The 18031-nt window shown below is 32.9% G+C and overlaps 1 protein-coding gene across 2 annotated transcripts; it reads right to left on the bottom strand.

Moving 5' to 3' along the window:
• Positions 1-4441: 4441 nt before the first annotated feature.
• Positions 4442-9270, bottom strand: LOC131038981 (probable staphylococcal-like nuclease CAN1). Of its 2 annotated transcripts, none has more exons than XM_057971613.2 (9): positions 8848-9267; positions 8029-8084; positions 7002-7110; positions 6775-6885; positions 6511-6698; positions 5966-6028; positions 5700-5859; positions 5538-5606; positions 4442-4811 (listed from the first exon to the last, which is right to left on the bottom strand). In XM_057971613.2, the coding sequence occupies exons 1-9, from the start codon at positions 8983-8985 to the stop codon at positions 4695-4697; spliced, it is 1011 nt and encodes a 336-aa protein (XP_057827596.2). In that variant the 5' UTR covers positions 8986-9267; the 3' UTR covers positions 4442-4694. The 2 variants fall into 2 exon arrangements, 1 of the variants encoding a protein (XP_057827596.2); XR_009104587.2 differs by having other exon boundaries at positions 4728-4811; positions 5538-5602; positions 8848-9270.
• Between the last annotated feature and the right edge of the window lie 8761 nt (positions 9271-18031).

Genomic DNA, 18031 nt, shown 5'->3' with positions numbered 1-18031 from the left:
TGCTCTCTATAAAGGCATATCATTATGCATTGTAACTTTATCCTGGAATCTTTGCTTTTGAAGAATGTGACATATTTTTCTTGCTACTTTCGTTTGTGGAAAATATTCTAGTTTGGTGTTTGGTCTTGTAGGTTTGTGTTGCAAAATTCAACATTCTTAAACCACCTTCATATCAACATGCTTTTGATGATAATAATAAATTAAGATAATAATAAATTATCTTACTAAATGCACTCAACAAAGAATGGGCATATACACAATTATTTCATCCACTTTTTTTTATCGATAAAATACTATATTTGTATTTTATCTCTAATACACTCCTTCATGAGCTAGTGAGCTTCCTCCTTATTGCCCAATTCAAGACACCAAGCCAAGAACAATGAAGCCACACCAATGTTTGTGCAACATTTGTATTTTGCCTTCAAGAACTCCTTGCCCAACATCATTTTAACCATCTGCAGAAACATTGGGTCCTTGATCTTGAAAATATTATTCAACTTGTCATCAAAGATGTTTCTCCAGAATGCGAGCATCTACTTCCTTGTTTGCAAAGAGAAATTGGCCCCCATGCTTCTCACAATTCTCTTGATTCTTCACAAACTAATGTTTCTAAAATAGGGTGTGAATTCCAATAATCCTTCTGCTTAAAAGATCTTTCACATGAATGAAGTGCCATGGGAGTGTTATCGCATTCAATGTCTTGTTTATTCATAATGCATTTTCTCCACTCCGTACTCCTTCGTCTTCGAGAACCACCTCGCATAGATCCTCCCATATCTCCTCATCCCTACCAGTCATTAGTGTAACTGCCCACTTGGACAACACATTCGCCACTTCCTTCCCTCATGCAATGCATGCGATTTTAAAAGTTTGAAATGTCTTTGATTTCCTTCTAATTAATTTAATCAACTTCTTTAATTTACAAACCTGAATATCCCCTTTAATTAAGGAAGTGGTGATAATTTGTGAGTCACTCTCCAAGTGAATTTTGGAAATTTTAGCTTCGTTGTTAGTCCCATCTTCAAGCCTTTGAGTACTCCATACTAAAATATTGTTAGACCAATCATGTACAACACATCCAAGCCCCGATGGTCCTAGGTTGGCTTTTGATGCCTCATCAAAATTTATTTTGATTCAACCCTTTTCAAGTTTAATCCATTCAACCAAATTTTCATTACTACTATTTAGATTAACCAAATGAGGCCCATTAACAAGCCCATGCACTTTAAATATTTGAGGTAAATTAAAAAACCAATTTGACGAGATGAGTTATATTTGAGTAGCTTTTCTACTTGAAGAGATGTGGGCAAGCATTTAAATTTTTTTGAAAAAAACTCTTTGCATCAAATACATTAAAATGTGGGTCATCACAATAATCTTACCATTCCAAAATTTAAGAACCAATTAATTTTTTGAAGGGTAATGATACAAATGAAAATGTTGATCAAATCACTACTTCTACTTTTCCCTCATTTAAATGAACTACCCCTTGGAAGTTCATGGAAGTACAAGAATCCTTGGATGATATACTTCAAACTGTTGAGTGCTAGTTTGATCATTCTTCCTCTAGTACATCTTTGGATCCAAACAAACCACTTCATAGGTCCTATAATAATTAAGAATTTGCAACTTTAGTAGAGTTAAAGGTGTAGACACCTAAAATTGTCCAACTTAATTAAATAAATATTTTTATTTATTTAATTATTTTATCCTAAGTTTTTTATTAATTTAATAATTTTTTATTTATTTAATTGGTCCCACTTCCTCTATTAATTAAATAAATTTTTATTTATTTAATTAATTCATTAGCTTTTTCACTCCGACACATGTCATTTATCTCTTAATTTTCCTCTACCTACCCCTTCATTGTTTTATTGTTTTTCAGAATCACCCTCTTATTATTTTATCATTTTTTATACCTACCCTTTAATCCTAGCCGATCATTTATCTTTTCACCTCTTAATCTTATTCCTCCATTTTCTAAAAGGTCTTCTATATAAGAGGATTATTTCATCTTTATCAATCCTAATAGGCAATTTAACAATCCAACAATCTAGCATTGGAGTGCACTTTTTGCATTCTAGCATTCTTATTTTGCATCCATCATATTTCAAATCTTCATTCACCATAGCTTCTTGTGTGTGTGTGCTTCTGAGAGCATAATTTTTTAACACAAGATCTTGGTCGATAGAAGTGCAATGGAGTAGTTTATAGCATGCATGTGTGTTTTAATTCGTTTATTTGGCTTTGCATGTATGTGTTTTGCAAGTACTCTATTGAGAATCTCAGGTTAAATCTAGATCTTAATTCCATAAGATCTCAGACATTTTCCCCCATTTACAAAAGGTCATTACACTTAATCTTGTGTGGACTAAAATATAAGGTGTAAAGACTCAATATATCACAATATGATTCAAATTGAAGATGTTAATGACAATAGAAATCTTTTAACTTTCACATGTAAATCAAAGATTAAAGTCTACACAAATCACTTTTTGAATCATAAAAATAATGTAGAGCAAGAGATACTATAGCATTGAGGATAATGATGTAGATGTTGAATCCCATGATACATCACATACTCATGCTTTGATGGCCGTGATTGAAACTATTCTTACATCCTCTTATATTCCATTGATTATATTCTTGGATGTAGAGATACCATAAGATAACCACAATGGGTCATTGTAGATTGTAATTGAGATACCTAGTCTTGTTATTTACTTCTTGATGCATAAAAAGGGTTTTCCAATTAATACACATCCAAGCCAAAATCTTATGCTCATTCAAATTGTTGACTCTTACTCTTTTAAACACATTGTTTATGTGATGATTTTTTATGTCCTTTTTTTTAAAGACATTCATTTGATAATTTAAAAATATCAAGCTTTCATTGAATAAACATTTGTATTTACAAAACTTAGGAACATTTCAATTTCAAGTCTTTACAAAAGCATGATATTGTATTTGAATCGACATATAGATCACTTGCATTCTTATTTGTTGTCTATTGATCATTTCACAACCATAAAAGTAATCTTTCAAGGGAAGTGACCTAAGTGAAATTGATTCTTGTGATTTGACAATCTCTTCAAAGTATTTTTAAATATGACAAGTCCATAACAATTGACACGAAGTAGAGAAGTAAATAAATTAGAGAGCATAAGTGTTTAGTGTATCCAAGTAGATCCACAAATCCACATGACACATATTTGGCCCAAAGCCACGAAGTTAGGCTACAAAATTTTTAGACATGTGGATAATTTTGAGAGAGTCTAAACTTCAAGATCATCCATTTCTAGCATTAAGATGACAATTCAAGCTTGCAAGTCATTATCTTCTATTCTATCTATCTAGGATTGAGCTAAGTGTCCTATTTTTCACACTAATTTTTTGAATTAACATTTCAATTTATTCTAGTTTATTATACACAAATGACACTTGTTTAAGCTATGTTAATTTATTTCTGATTCAATGCAATTATTTAATAAACCTAGTATTACCCTAAGGAAAAAATTTCCATTATACTTCTATACAGAGTAATTGTTATAAGTCATTCTCATAATTAGTATTCGACTTTGGCAATACTATTGTAGCCAAAATTACATAACGAATTATTATTGTCTACACCTATTAAGCAATTATATATCAGAATGTTTTTAATCCAAAATTGCATAACCAATTATTATTGTCTATACTTAATAAGCAATTATTCTCATTTACATCAATTTTAAAAATATTTGCATGATTGAAAATTGTTATAATCAATTATTGCTTCAATTTCTAAAGATTGATTTAGATGTAATGAAAAATAATCCTTTAAAGAATTACGATTGTCATTTAAAATTATAAATAAAACAATCCACAAAGATGTTTTATTATAATGATAGAATAATAGACATTATTGCTCAAATATAATTGAGCTACAGTTTAATGATGTCTACGGCCTCTTTCAACTTGACAATCAATGATTAAATATACAGTATTCCAAAAACAGATATTAACCATCATATATAACAATTCTTACTATTTACAATGTAAAACTTTAAATCTCTCATTCGCTATCCTTTCTTTTGTACAAATACAATATCAATTGATAGAACATAAATATGTAATAATGTGATTAGGTACAAATGTTCTAGAAGAAATTGCAACATGTCCAAATGGCATAGGTGATCTTGCCATAGAACAAACTTGCATTCATAGAGTTGTTGCCTGTCATTTTGGTAGCTGCAGGGAACAATGCTTTCATGGTGATGCAAATTTATCTATCATGTAGTTTGCTCCCAACCTTGTATACATGTTGCAGAAGCATACACATTAATTTCCCATTTGTGTGCTTGTGGGTTTGACTGCATCCACCATTGAACTGATGGAGCAAGCATACAGAGATCTTGTGTAAGGATATACCTTTCAATGAAATCAAGTGGTAAAGTGATTGGCAGCTCATAATAATGTGCAGTTTTATTCATGTTTAAGAAAGCTAAAACCGCAGTCTTATTTGTAGTTTATACCCTTCCCTTGTTTTCTGTACAAGCAAGCATGTCTGAAAAGGTTGGACTTGAGTCAATTTAATTTACAGAAGCAAGTCCAGACCAAAGAACAAATCAATGTCCTCATTAAGGTACCTTTTGAATGTGACTTTGTAGCCTCTATCAACTGGAGCTTTGAACCTTTTGGTTTCTATGGGCTCAAGCAAAAGTTTCAATGGCAATACCTTCACGTCTTTCTTTTCTCCAGTCCCATGGTTTTTGGGGATTGGATGAAGCCCATATTCCCACACGGGCTGCTCGTGCCTGTTTTTGCCACTGCATGGATGCATTGAAGCTTCTCGTTAGAATTTGAAATTGTATAAAATTATATCAATGCTCACAAGTGATTAAGATAATTTAATTTAGTTTAAAAAGTTAGGGTTATAGTTTTAATTGATCGAGTACAATTTATAAGGGTGATTGTATGTCTCTTATTATATCAATTTATCAAGATTCAAACCTCTAAAAGTATGATATAAGAGATACAGTTGAGATCATGCTTCAGATAACCTTGATAGAATGAATATTCCAAGATATTCAATTCTTAACTGAAGAAGTATCAACATAGATCTACTGCCATAGCAAATAACAAAACAAATTCATATATGTCTATAAAAAAATTCCCTCCCTCAGACAAGGGAGTAATTTTTTTAACAAGTGATTAAGCTAAGCCAGTTTAGTTTATAAAAAATAGAGTTGTAGTTTAATTAGTTGAGTACAATTGATGAGAGTGATTGTATGTTCCTTCACTGCATCAATCCGCCAAGATTCAAAACTCCACACGTATGATATAAAAGATAAAGTTGAGATCATTCCCAAACAACTTTGACAGAAACTCCTAAATCTTTAATTCATACTCGAAAAAATATCAACATCGACTCTACTACCATAAAAAAACAAATTCATATATATCTATAAAAAAATCTCTCCCTCAGACAAGGTAATGCCTAAAGGTCCCTAACAAATACTTCAACCAGATTATGTGAGAGCTAGTTTCCTTACCTCGGCAAACTCTGGGCGTTTGTCATAATGCGTATAGTGCCACACCCATCCTTGTTTTAAAAGGACTTCCTTAAAACAGCATCAAATATGTAAACAATAAGAAATTGTTTGGCAATAGATTACTTGGAAATACTAATAGTCAACAACAGCTCCAACATTCACCTGGACAAAAACATCTCGAGTGTATACATCTCCGACAGTCCGACCATAACGGTCTTCACCATAGACAAGGATGCGCAAGCATTTCCCTTCAACCAGATTCAGGAGTGCTTCCCTTGCTTCCTTCCCATAAGGCTGTTTGCCCTCTGGGGCATCTACTCCCCTGCAATTTTGAAGGACTTTTTATTTAGGATTTCCATTAAAATTAGTGTGCCAAATTCAAGTGGAGGAGAAAATGGACATCATATTTCACTCTTTACATCACAAACCTTAGCCGAATTCGATATTTGCGAGCAAGAACATCATCCCCATTTCTATTTGCATCAAATACCCTGTTGGAAAGGACACAGTTGATGTTACAGCAGCAATATCTCAACTGCTTAAACTAAATAAATAAGGAATGGATCCTGAATCGCAATCAATTGGAGTTTAACAGCTAGTGAATTTCAACTTCAGACAGTCAATATTCTCAAAGTGTCATATTGAGTATTGGTTTGCTAAATTCAGAATCTAATAGGATTATAATGGTACCAAAATTGTACCGATGAATTAGTATATATCTGGAAACAATAGCGAGCTTTCTTACATAAATGTTTTAAATTATTGTCAACAATCCATCATTAGGATGAGTTAAAGAGATGAGTGAGTTGCAGACTTTGGCTTACTAAGTACCTGGTGAGGGCAAAAGGAATGTGTGAAGTCCAGTTCTTGTGCTTGAAAGAGGGCAGTTATTTGGCCAGTATAAGGAGCATGCCACAAAAATGCGCAATAATACAAGAAACCTCAACAGGTTTTGTTTCGCATTATAATTTACCTGTAGCCTGCACTTTCAATTTGCTCCTTTAATGGATCGGCTCTTGCATAATCCTTCCTTGCTCGAGCTTCGTGCCTTTCAATTGTTGCTTCTTGAACTGATATTGGAACCACTGCAGATTCTCTAGGGCTCTTTGTATCCACATAAACATTGATGCTATCACCATCTAAAACGGCTCTGGCATCCACCTGTTATGGACATCAAATAAGCATATGCAAACACAAGGGAACAGAAAAAGGAGGGCAGATTCAATTCATGTCTCACTTGAAGAGTATGAAATTCATATTTCACTTCTTGTGGCCATTTCTGTGCAGTATCTTCTGGAGCTTGAGTAGTTGCAATAGGGTATGGTAACCCATAAAATGCCAAGAGGCCCTAAAAGGGAAGAGGATCTGTAGTTCATTTCTTTTTGAAAAAAGAAACCAACAATAGGAAAAACAATGGAAGAAAATCACATGTATAAAGACTGCAGAGAATTGAACGAGACATACCTGAACATGGACCTTTTGCTGTTTCTGCAATGTCCTGACAATGAGTATTGCTGCTTGTTCAGCATTACTAGGAGGGTCCTCCTTCCATGCTGCTAAGATTTTCTTATACCTTTCGCAATAAACAATGACCAACATAAGTTTCCATTAAACAAGTTGAATCAGAAAATAATTGAGAAGCAAAACCTATTGAAATTGCAGAAAAGCGAGGATTAAGTAGAAAAATTTCAGATATTCTGAGTTCAACTAATACAAACATAATGGTAGCATCATATCACAGGAAAGATCATTGCTATGCAAGTGCTTCATAATTTTGAAATGCTAATTTACATGGTAGGCATGATTTTTTTGTTAAGATAAGTTAGGGTATTTTTGAATTTGACTTTATATTTTTCATCAACATTTGAGATCACACTTTATGATCCATAATTAATTTGTATCAACATTTTGAATCACATTCTATAATCCATCATCAATAATAGATTATAGACTGTGTGATCCCAAGCAATGATAAAGAGAATTATATAATCAAATCCAAAAACACCCTGAATTGAGAGTCAGCTTGAAGATATGAGAGTTCAAAACTGAACTGTGGAGAAATTTTCATCAAGGGATAAGCTCAAGTTACCAGAGGCATGAATCAGATAACCTAGGAATATTCCCTAATCGTGACCCTAGATTTCTCTAGGCAAGGTGGAACTAATTATCGTACTACGTGAGGTCCAAAATGGCTGAAAACTGAAAGATTGTTCAATCTATGGCACAAGTTTAATTCAAGAGGGACTCCCCCATACAAACAACTATGACATTTGATCTACTTTTGAGGATTTGAATAGATATCTTTGAAACAGCACACCTATTCATGATTATATAATCAGTTTCTAGAGATTGGAAAAAAATAGGAGGTTCAAATTAAGTCGGTAAAAGATTATAAGTTCTAAACAGGAAAAGGAAAAACAAGAATTGAGATGATGATGAACCTTGTAACCCACTCATCATAGTTCATCACTTCAGAAAAGCAGAATCTTACCATGTAGCCTGTGTTTTCTTCAAAGCGTCTACATGCTGGCTTAGTCCTTCTGGTACCTTAAATAACACACGGTCCTCGATATCAGTGCTAACTTATAAATGTAAAATTAACCATTGAAATAACATTATCGTAGTTGGCTAGTCACCTCAAATTAAGAAGGACATATTGCCCAACATTAATATTTATGGTTACCCAAGAACAATGAACAATAAATTGACTACTTACAGCTTAAGATTTGGGGACAGGAGCAAGTAATATACCTACCCAAATCCAAAATCTAAAAACACAAAATCATGACTTAATCCACTGTTATTGGCAGTGAAGCTGCGAAGAAAACATTGTGATGAGGAAAACTAAAAGAAAAGGTAATGGAGGTTAATAAGAGAGCATGAGTAGGGTTCAGATCCCCTCATTGTTTGCCATGTCGCGAATCTGTAACTTGAGGTATAAGGATCACTAGGTACATTTTTTTTTGTTGATGATGATCCATGTCTACTGATCTTCAAAATGTGTTCTAAGCTTAGTCCAGCCCCACCAGACCTAACGGCCTCTGCCCCACCAAGGAATAAATACCAGTCTGCATACTTTATGAAATTATGGCCAAAAACCAGACTTCCCAACTCACAATACCAAAATCTCAAACATGGCATCAGTGTTTGGGCAAACCACAGAATCCAGAATACAGAATGCCATGTCTGCATTGTTCTAAATTGGAAAAGGAAAAAGGGAAAAAGAACAAAAACCCTCTTAAACAGCCTAAAAACCTTCTTAAACAGCACAAAAACCAAACATTTGCTCTGTTTTCCAAACTGAAAATACCTGAGCAGTGTTTTCAAACTGAAAGAGATCACGAGCCAATAAATCAAACCCAGTTGAGCCAGGTATCACTTCATGGGCTCCTTCTGAAGTCTGGGGACTCAAGCAATCCCCACACAGATATCGCAATGCATTTCCCATATGATCCCAGTGTCTGAATATCTATCAATGTATATATTCAATGTGTAGACCCAAAAAATTTCTATCAATCTTGTGAACAAGTTAGAACTCTGTATGTTGAAAAAAGGTCAAATTTAACCGATTTGGATGATTCCTAACTGCCCAATTCCTCCATTTCTGGTTTTATTCTTCACTGCTTTTACACTCCACTGTATCAAGAAATTCTTGTACCAAGTAACAGGCAAGCAGTTTTCTCTTCCAATCGGTGAAGAATATAGATCCATGTCTCCCGGCGCAGGTTATGGCCGTAGGATCGTTGTACAGTGTTTTTTGATTGTTCAAAATATTCGAGAAAAGAAGCGTACAAGTTAAATCAATATAGTTTTTAATTCAGTAGTCAACCGGCCAATGATATGTTGTCGCACGCTAACATTTAATCAACTTTAGTCTCAAAGTAGATTTTGCATATCCCTAGGTCATCATTTAAGAAAAGGAGTTTTATTCATGGATAAGGAAACAAATCCTCGTATGGATAATTTAACTAGTTATTTTATTTTAATTCATAAATATTTTATTTATTACATATATAAACACATAAATTTAATTTTTTATTAAGAATTATTTTGTAATTTTTATTATAAAAATATTATTAATGTTAATATAATTCTTTTAATTTTTAGATTGAGGAGCATGCCTTCCGATACCACATGGTTTAGGGGAAGGTTGTACCTCACAACCTCGTACCTATTACATGAAGCTCTCACCAATCAAACGAGACCCCAATTCTTTATATAATTCTTTTATGAATATATGGCTAAATTATCATTTATAGGAAGTAATATTACACATTGAAAAATAAAAGATATAAAATCACATTCTTAGAGTTCATATAGGATTAATGTTCAAATAAAAATCATAGAAATAAAAACAAGTTAGGTGGTGACAACATTAGCAAAGGAAGAGGAGGGTCCAATTTGTCTCATACATAAGTGGAGTCTAGGGTGTTCACAAGAGGGTCCCACATCATCTTTTTTTTGTTTACTTTAGCTTCTTATTCTTCATTGACACAAGCTAGCAATATTACAAGAGTCAATTGAAGAAACTTGATGGAACCAAACTAGCTAGAAGCACCACTAGTAGGCCATACAAAGGTTTCCCTATGGGTTATGGAATGACAAAGTGGCAACAAACAGGTCATGACCAGTCATGTTGTCCATAGTCCCTTTTCTTAGCAAGGGTAGAAGCTTGGGAACTTTGACAAGCGACCTCTAGAGGAGGAGGAATTTGGGGGAACTTTGTCCCCTACACAAGGGGCACTACCCTAGTGGTCAAGTAGCACCTAGAGGTGAGTAATGTCTAGTGTAACATTATTAGCTTGCACCTAGATTTGTAATAAGACATTAGAACAAATAATTGCTTTAGAAAAAAGTGAAATATGCTGATCAACGAGCAATTAGCAAATATTGTAGAATTTATATCTTTTCATATGTTGAAAAAAATCTCCACCCTTAAAGAATGCAAAAACTAACTAAATATGTGAGGAATATGAGGTTAATCCCCCAAAAAGAACCATGCGTTAGGAAAAGGGCTCTAATTGAAGGGGCTTGAAAAAGTCATGAGTCCAAGTCTAAAACTTCTACACTCTTGGACTAAACCAAAAGAGACACTTAAAAGACATTGACTACCCACAAATATATATTAATTTTAAATATAAATCTATATAAATTTTAATTATTAATGGATACATAAATATTAAACAAATAAATAATAGAGGATCCATGGTTCAATAAATTATAGGTATAAATTGAAGTCAATTTATTTGTGAAGTACCTATCAAAGATTGTAAATGTGTCTTAAATTAAGGATCGAGTTGTGAATTTTGTCTATATGAAGAAATGAAGAAGATTTAAATCTAGTATGCTTATTATATTAATAATATTCATTAAATATTAACGTGTTTATGATTAAATATTAATTATTTGACATGTAAATGGTTGTCAAATTTAAGAAGATTTTTTTATGTACATGTCAATTCTTTATACATTTGTAAGAGTGATTACTTTAGTTGATTACATCTACATCCCAATTATCCCTAAAAAAACTACAACAAAATTATAGGCATCCATCACTCCTAGATGATTCTCACACATGTATGAGAAGTCACATATCTCCCTTCCATATCCTTGTGTTTTCACACATGTGTGAGAGGACACTTGTCAATTCTCACTTCCCCATGTGATCTCTCACACATGTGAGAGGACTCATATGTCTCCATCCACTCTTCTATATGTGTTCTCACATATGTGAAAGGATTCATTCTCCATCCTTAGATTTGGTAAAAAAAAATTGTAGTTCTTAATCTTCTCTTTGATCCCCGTCCTTCTTAAGTGCATCAATCTAACTATGGCAGTTGTCATCCTCTCATCAAACCTAATCTCTCATTCATTTATTTTGTTTAATCTTCAAATCAAACCTAGGCCATTGATCAACCCATTCTCAAATCTATAAATACACCTTCATTCCAAGCTATTGTAATCATCCTATCTCGTCCTAAAGTCATGCTATTGGATTTAGAAGCAACCTACATTTTTCCATTATTTATCAGCGTACTTTACATCAAATCAAGAGGAGTTGAGAGAGCCCTTTTGAGACTTCTCAACCTCAAATGCATTCTTCTCCAAGCTCAATCCAAGTGGACTTGGAGAATAAGGTAAAGGTTATTTCCGTTACATTTAATTTGTTTTTCCCATTATTTTTCATTGTATTAAAAAATATGAACATTTTCTAGTACCATCACCTAAAGACACTATGAATGCCTAATAGGCACAAATATTTATAGTTATGATATCCAAGTAGTGCCCAATTAAATATTTTTATGAAAGATCTATTTGTGCAATGCACATTCTTTTATAGAAGATATATTTTATTCTATGTTTGGTTGGCAAGGCTATAAGTATTTGTGTTTATTGAAGATTCAATAACACCTTTAGGTGATATTACTAGTTTTGGAAAGCAGTCAATCTTTTCCGTTGGCTCAGGTCCCTCGCGAGCAAAGATTCCTTTCAATTTAGCTTCCCAGTCATCGACTCTCTCAGTCGGAGCTAATTTTGTCAGCCCATGAAACTCTAAATACTTCCTTATGATTCTATAAAAAAGAAGTAAATTTAAGTATTCTTATGATTCTATAAAAAGGAAGGAGATAATTTAAGTATTTTTATGATTCTACAAAAAAGAAGTAAATTTGAAGATATTGTAATTTATCAATATGAATAATTATTTGCAAGGATACCCAACACTAATGTACATTATTTTTCAACCATAAGAAGAATACTTTATTTATTGTCATAAATTGTACTCGTCAATTGTGAATCCAATTTCACACTTCTCCTTAGCACTTGCTTTAGTTTTCACCCCCCTAGACATTTTTAGGACCACTTCTAGCCTTGAATTTAATCCTCAAATCAAGAAGACGAGTCCTATCATATTTCAAAATTCAAATATCTTATTTTGTATTCAACCATCATGAAATTCAAAAATTAGGAATGGATCCAATATTAGGGCCCTAAAATCTCACATCTTGCTTCTCGAGAGCCTATTTTAGTGGGTCTAAGTCGATTTGCACACATGACTCGACAAAATCTCTTGAAATTTTAGATATTTTAAGTGTTGGCCTCGACATTCTGGAATCTAGTCTTGATTTTTGAATATGACCATTTTATGTCAACTTTTTATCAATTTTAAGCTTGTAGCTCTTATATAAGATAGAGGCTTTCCTCATTTGAGATATCAATTATTATGTTATCCTTACGATGAGAAAATCCTACCAAATTTGAGTCTATAGGTCTGCAAAATCTAAGGAATAATCACAACATCAGATCTTCATCAAGTCTTTATTAATTGTCATTCATCATTATGGAAGCTTCAAGGAATGTTGAAGGATGATAGGGAATTACTAATTGATGATTAGATTGTACCTTTCCTTTTGAGTTTTAGCATCAAATCTAATGTTTACCATTCATTCATTATCATTTATATGTTTCATTCATTCTTGAGTTGATTTATACATCACCATTTGATTGTCTCATCTAAAGTTCACTCTAGTAATATACTTGAATAGGGCTCTTGTTTACATTTATGAACTTATTTTCTCGTCACAATCGTAGACACACTTAAGGTTCTAAGCACACATTTTTATCTCAAATCCAACTTAATTATTCATGGAAGTGGAAACACCAAAAGGGGTGTTTGACTAAGGCAAATTCTTTTATAGACCCAACCATTTTCCCCTCCTTTTGTGTTTGTGCAGGTTTAAATAAAGGATTCAACCCCAATTTGTAGGTATAGGAGAATTGAGCAGATTGAGACAAAGATTACCAAAAAAAATTAGGAGAAAAGGCCTAGTCTATGTTGCCTAATGCCATAGTCTTTCTAGTTTGACTTGACATTTGGAGGTTTTGCAGTTCTGAGTCTTTTGATACCCGATCTAGGTAGTTTCCAAAAGTTGGACACCTATTGATCTATGATGCTAGCACACTTGACCACCAATTTTAGGCTTCGTTTTTTTATCATAGGTGCACCTTTGTATCCTTGTTTCATTTGTGTACTTGTATGTAGCTTTCTGTTTGTTTATAAATGTTTTTTACCAATTTATGCTATCATTTTGCATACTTTAAGACCTAATTAGCTCACATCTAAGTCAATCAATCAATCTTCTAAGCAACAAAAGGATATAACCCATGTTTCTTGACTCTCTTTATTAGATTTAGTTAAGAATAACACCTTTGGCTTGTTCATATGCCAATATTTTATGAAAGAGAGTTTGGTTTTAGTTAAGTTGCTAGATTTGCCCATCTCTTTTCCATATCAAACAATTTATGATTTTGTTTTAAGAAATGTATCTTTACAATAGCATTGTTGTTTCAAAATATTGGATATATTATATAAAAAAATATAAAAATATTTTACTGGATTGACAGTATACATAAATACATGTAGCTACAATGGCTAAGCATTGCATACTTTGTTTTTATGTAAGATTTATTCCATGCAATTCTTAGTAGAAGAGTTATATATATTTGTGTATATTGACCTTTTAATAGCACCTTTAGATGATGTTATTGTTAGGATAAAGGTGTTGTACACATTGCACAAAAAATATTCTAATCATGCAAAAAATACATATTTATTTGTGTTGCATCTTTAGAGATGTGTTTAGCTACATTAAAATATATATTTGGGTTCACCTGCAAAGTTATATTGTAACATTGGATAGATATTTTATGTGTAGGTTTCACATTGCAATAATATTTAATGTTGGGAAAACTTTGTACCAAAAGTAAATGTTGGGGTCATGGTTTTGTGTTCTCACAGTTTTGTGACACATTGGTTTTCTAATACCACAATTGTATTTGTGTGAGCTTGATTCTATAAAAGAAATCAAATGTTTAATGGTTGGGTTGGGTCTCTTTCATATTAAGTTCTCATGTAGAGTTCATATTTAAAACATGGTATATTGTATGTATTTACATGGTTACTCATTATGCTTGGACACGTGGAGGATGTATTGGATGAGCTTCATGTTTCATTAGTATTAATGAAAACTTTGTGAGTGTATTGTGATGCATAATAAATTGAGTGTGGATGCATAATAGTTCTTTTTCATCTCCCTGGAATTATTTTTCATTCCGATGATGAATCATAGAGTGTGATTCAAAACGTTCATGATAAAAATTTGCATACACAATCGAATCCAAAAGAAATAAGAGAATCCACATAACTATTTCGAATGTAAATCTAAGATGATAATATATCTTAAAAGACATGGATATCACCAGGTTACAATAAGACTACATCATTTAATAAATGTGATGAAGCCCTTGGTACTCTATGTATGTTAGTATTTCTTGACCTTCTTTTTCACATTGAATTTGCCACAACAAAAATGGAGTGTGTGGACCACTTTGACAACTCTATTTGGTAAGAAAGATGAGTTAATGGTTCATCAATTAGAGAATGAACTCTCATAGGGTTATAACCTACCAATTTTGACACCATACAAGACTTCTTCACAAAATCCAAAGCAATTAGATTGTGATAGGAATAGTATAGAATCAAGAAGGATGATAAACTACTGACCTTGAGCATTTTTTTTAAGCTTGGTCCTAACTATTCAGTATTTGTTTCTACATTCTATGCTAGAAAATGTACCATAGGTTCCACCTATAAAATGCCTTCTCTAAATGAATTTGTTGTAAAATTGACTAGGAATCAGGACAAATTGGTTCTAATGGATACCATTAAACCATCTATGTCACATGACTTAGCCATAAATAAAGGCATACAAGAACATAAAGGGTCTAGCAAGTAGGATAGGAAACAAAAGAACTAGGAAGAAAAGAAGAAAGATAAAAAACCTGCTACTTCAAAAGTAGATAATCATGTACCTCTTCATCAAAAGGTGAACAACATAAGAATGAGAAGGTCAAATGTTCTTACTATAAGAGGCTTGGCCATGAAGAACATAAGTGTTTAAAAAAACAAATCGATTACTTTTCACATCTTCTAGAAAAGAACAATATCAAGGTGATTGATTCAAGCAAGCAAATTTCATTAGAAAAGTCTTCTAAGAACATATACAAAAGTTAGATGAAAGGAAAGGGAAATTCCCTAGTTGTTAATGCTTCACAACCAAATTATTGAATCATTGAATCAGGTGTTGTTAGAGCATTTTTAGCTATTAGTTATTTTTTTACAACTAATTGTGCTTTTTTGTTTAAGTTCACTTAGGAGTTCTTGCTTCAATTTAGCTCAATGTTTTTTTTTATAAGCACCTCATTGTTCAACTGTAATTCATCTTGTAATATTTGCTTTTGAGGAATATGGCATATATTTCCTGCTACTCTCGTTTGTGGAAGGTGTTCTAGTTTGTTGTTTGATCTTACATGCTTGTGTTACAAAATTCAACATTGTATTAGAGCACGTCTTTAAATTCAACATGGCATCAAAGCAAAGATTCAACAAAGCCCTTCTCAAGCTTTGGGGGTTTAGTTTCTTAGAAGCATTGTAGGGTCCTAGATTTGCCTTCTTGTGTGGATATGAAGGTGGGTGATTTTTTATTAGCTTTTGGAGCAAAACGGGCATCTAATTTTATTTGAAATTTTTCTATTTTTGAAAAGTTTAGACATTTTCAAAAACTTTCTGTTTTTAGACACTTTCTATTTTTGAAAATTTTATATTTTTAGAAAGTTTCTATTTTCGAAAACTCTATTTAAAAAAAAAAAAAAATTTTGGAAAGTTGTTAGTTTTGAAAAGTTTCTATTTTTGGAAACCCTTTCAAGCCTCCAAACCCATTATGACATGAAGTTGGTTTTTTGACCATATCTTGCACATCTCAACTCTATTTTTGAAAAACCCAATATCATCAGAAAGCTAGTTCTAGTGCTAATCTTCTTATTGTGGTGGTTTTGTCAAATTTTGCTCTAGGTGATTGCTACATGCCTCCAAAGTCATACTTATTTTTTGCACTTCTGGGGCTACAACTTGGGAAAATAGACTTTGTTTTTTGACTTCTACATATTGTCAAAAAGATCTCGAAGTCATCTATTTAGATCCATTTCTATTTTATGTAGATTGTACTCCAAGTACATTTTGTTTAGATTTTTGTATTTTAACAATCTGGTTAATAACTTGGATGTTTTTGCACTTGAGATGGATCTATTTGTTGGAGGTTACTCCACTTGATGTGATTTACATATGTTGGGATTATTGGGGTCTAATATTTTCATTTGAGGAGGTATTGTGGATTTTTTTGTCCATCCTTTCGTTATTAGCTTGACAAAGGGCAATTATGAGTCTTGGTGAAAGGGAATCTTGACACATCTTAGGTTGTTTAATTTTTTGACCTATCTACATGGACTCGTCTCTCAACAAGATTCAAAGAGGGGTCAATATACTTGGAGGATCATTAATAACCATGTTGTAGGAGTGATTTGTTCTAGTTCCAATCTTGACACTATGTTTGCTTTAATGGACATTGAATGTCCCTACTCACTTTGATATTGTCTTTGGGAGATTTATGGAGACCCTCATATATGTCTATTTCCAAAGGATCTTGTAGTAGATTGTGTCATTCCTCTTGCACATGGAGATTGCATACCCTATGATTATGGTAATTTTGATATGGCTGAGTATATCACAAGTCATTCATGTTCTCATGGATCCAAGTCTTGTATCTCAAATGTCTCTCATCACCCTTCCAGTTTTCATAATCTTCTATTGTTCTTGATTAGATTGGTATTGCCTAATTCATAGCCCCTATTGATTTAGTTCAATGGGATGATTGTTCCCTTCCATTTTTAGCTTTGTGGGATGACTTCTTGCCAGGTATTTCAAAGCTATTTGTTGAGTCACACATTGTAGACATATTTGAGGATCTTCACTTCCTCTTTGATGATAGTTTGAGCATTCATCTCATCCTATCTTCAGTGTCTTCAAAGTTTGTTCATCGAGTATCTTTACAATTGTTTCAATTTTCTTTAATTGGTCTAGCACATCATAATTCAAACATGTGAATAGTTGAGCAGTCTTCCATGAAACACATCTTAAGACTATTCATTCCATCTCCTTTCATGGAGTTGCTTTAGCCTTGTCTAGTGGATTTGTTCTTCCTAAGGGGAGACACATGCTTTTTCACTTTTGATCATTGTCAACATTCATCCTCGAGCCTTCATTTTTAAAATTGGAGCTTCTCTCTTATGGGGGGGATACATCATCTCTTCTTTCCTCTCCTATGGGAAGAATCTTGATTGTACTTTTGTGAAGGAAGTTGTCCTTGGGGGGTCCATGTGAGGCCTTCCTTCCTTTTTTAGTAATTCATGTTTTGTCATGTATTGCATCTCTCGCTTCTGGAGAGGGATTTTTTCCTACATGGTTTTTCTCCTTTTCTCCGTTGAGAGAGACTTTATTGGTTTGTACATGGTACCTAATTAGGCCTTTTGTTGTCAAGACCCATTTCTACATTTTTGCATTTAGAGTTTTTTTTACACACTAAGTTTCACTTAAGGGGGGA

This window comes from Cryptomeria japonica, chromosome 7 (genome assembly GCF_030272615.1).
Source record: "Cryptomeria japonica chromosome 7, Sugi_1.0, whole genome shotgun sequence".
NCBI lineage: Eukaryota > Viridiplantae > Streptophyta > Pinopsida > Cupressales > Cupressaceae > Cryptomeria > Cryptomeria japonica.
This window is presented reverse-complemented; position numbering and strand designations above follow the sequence as displayed.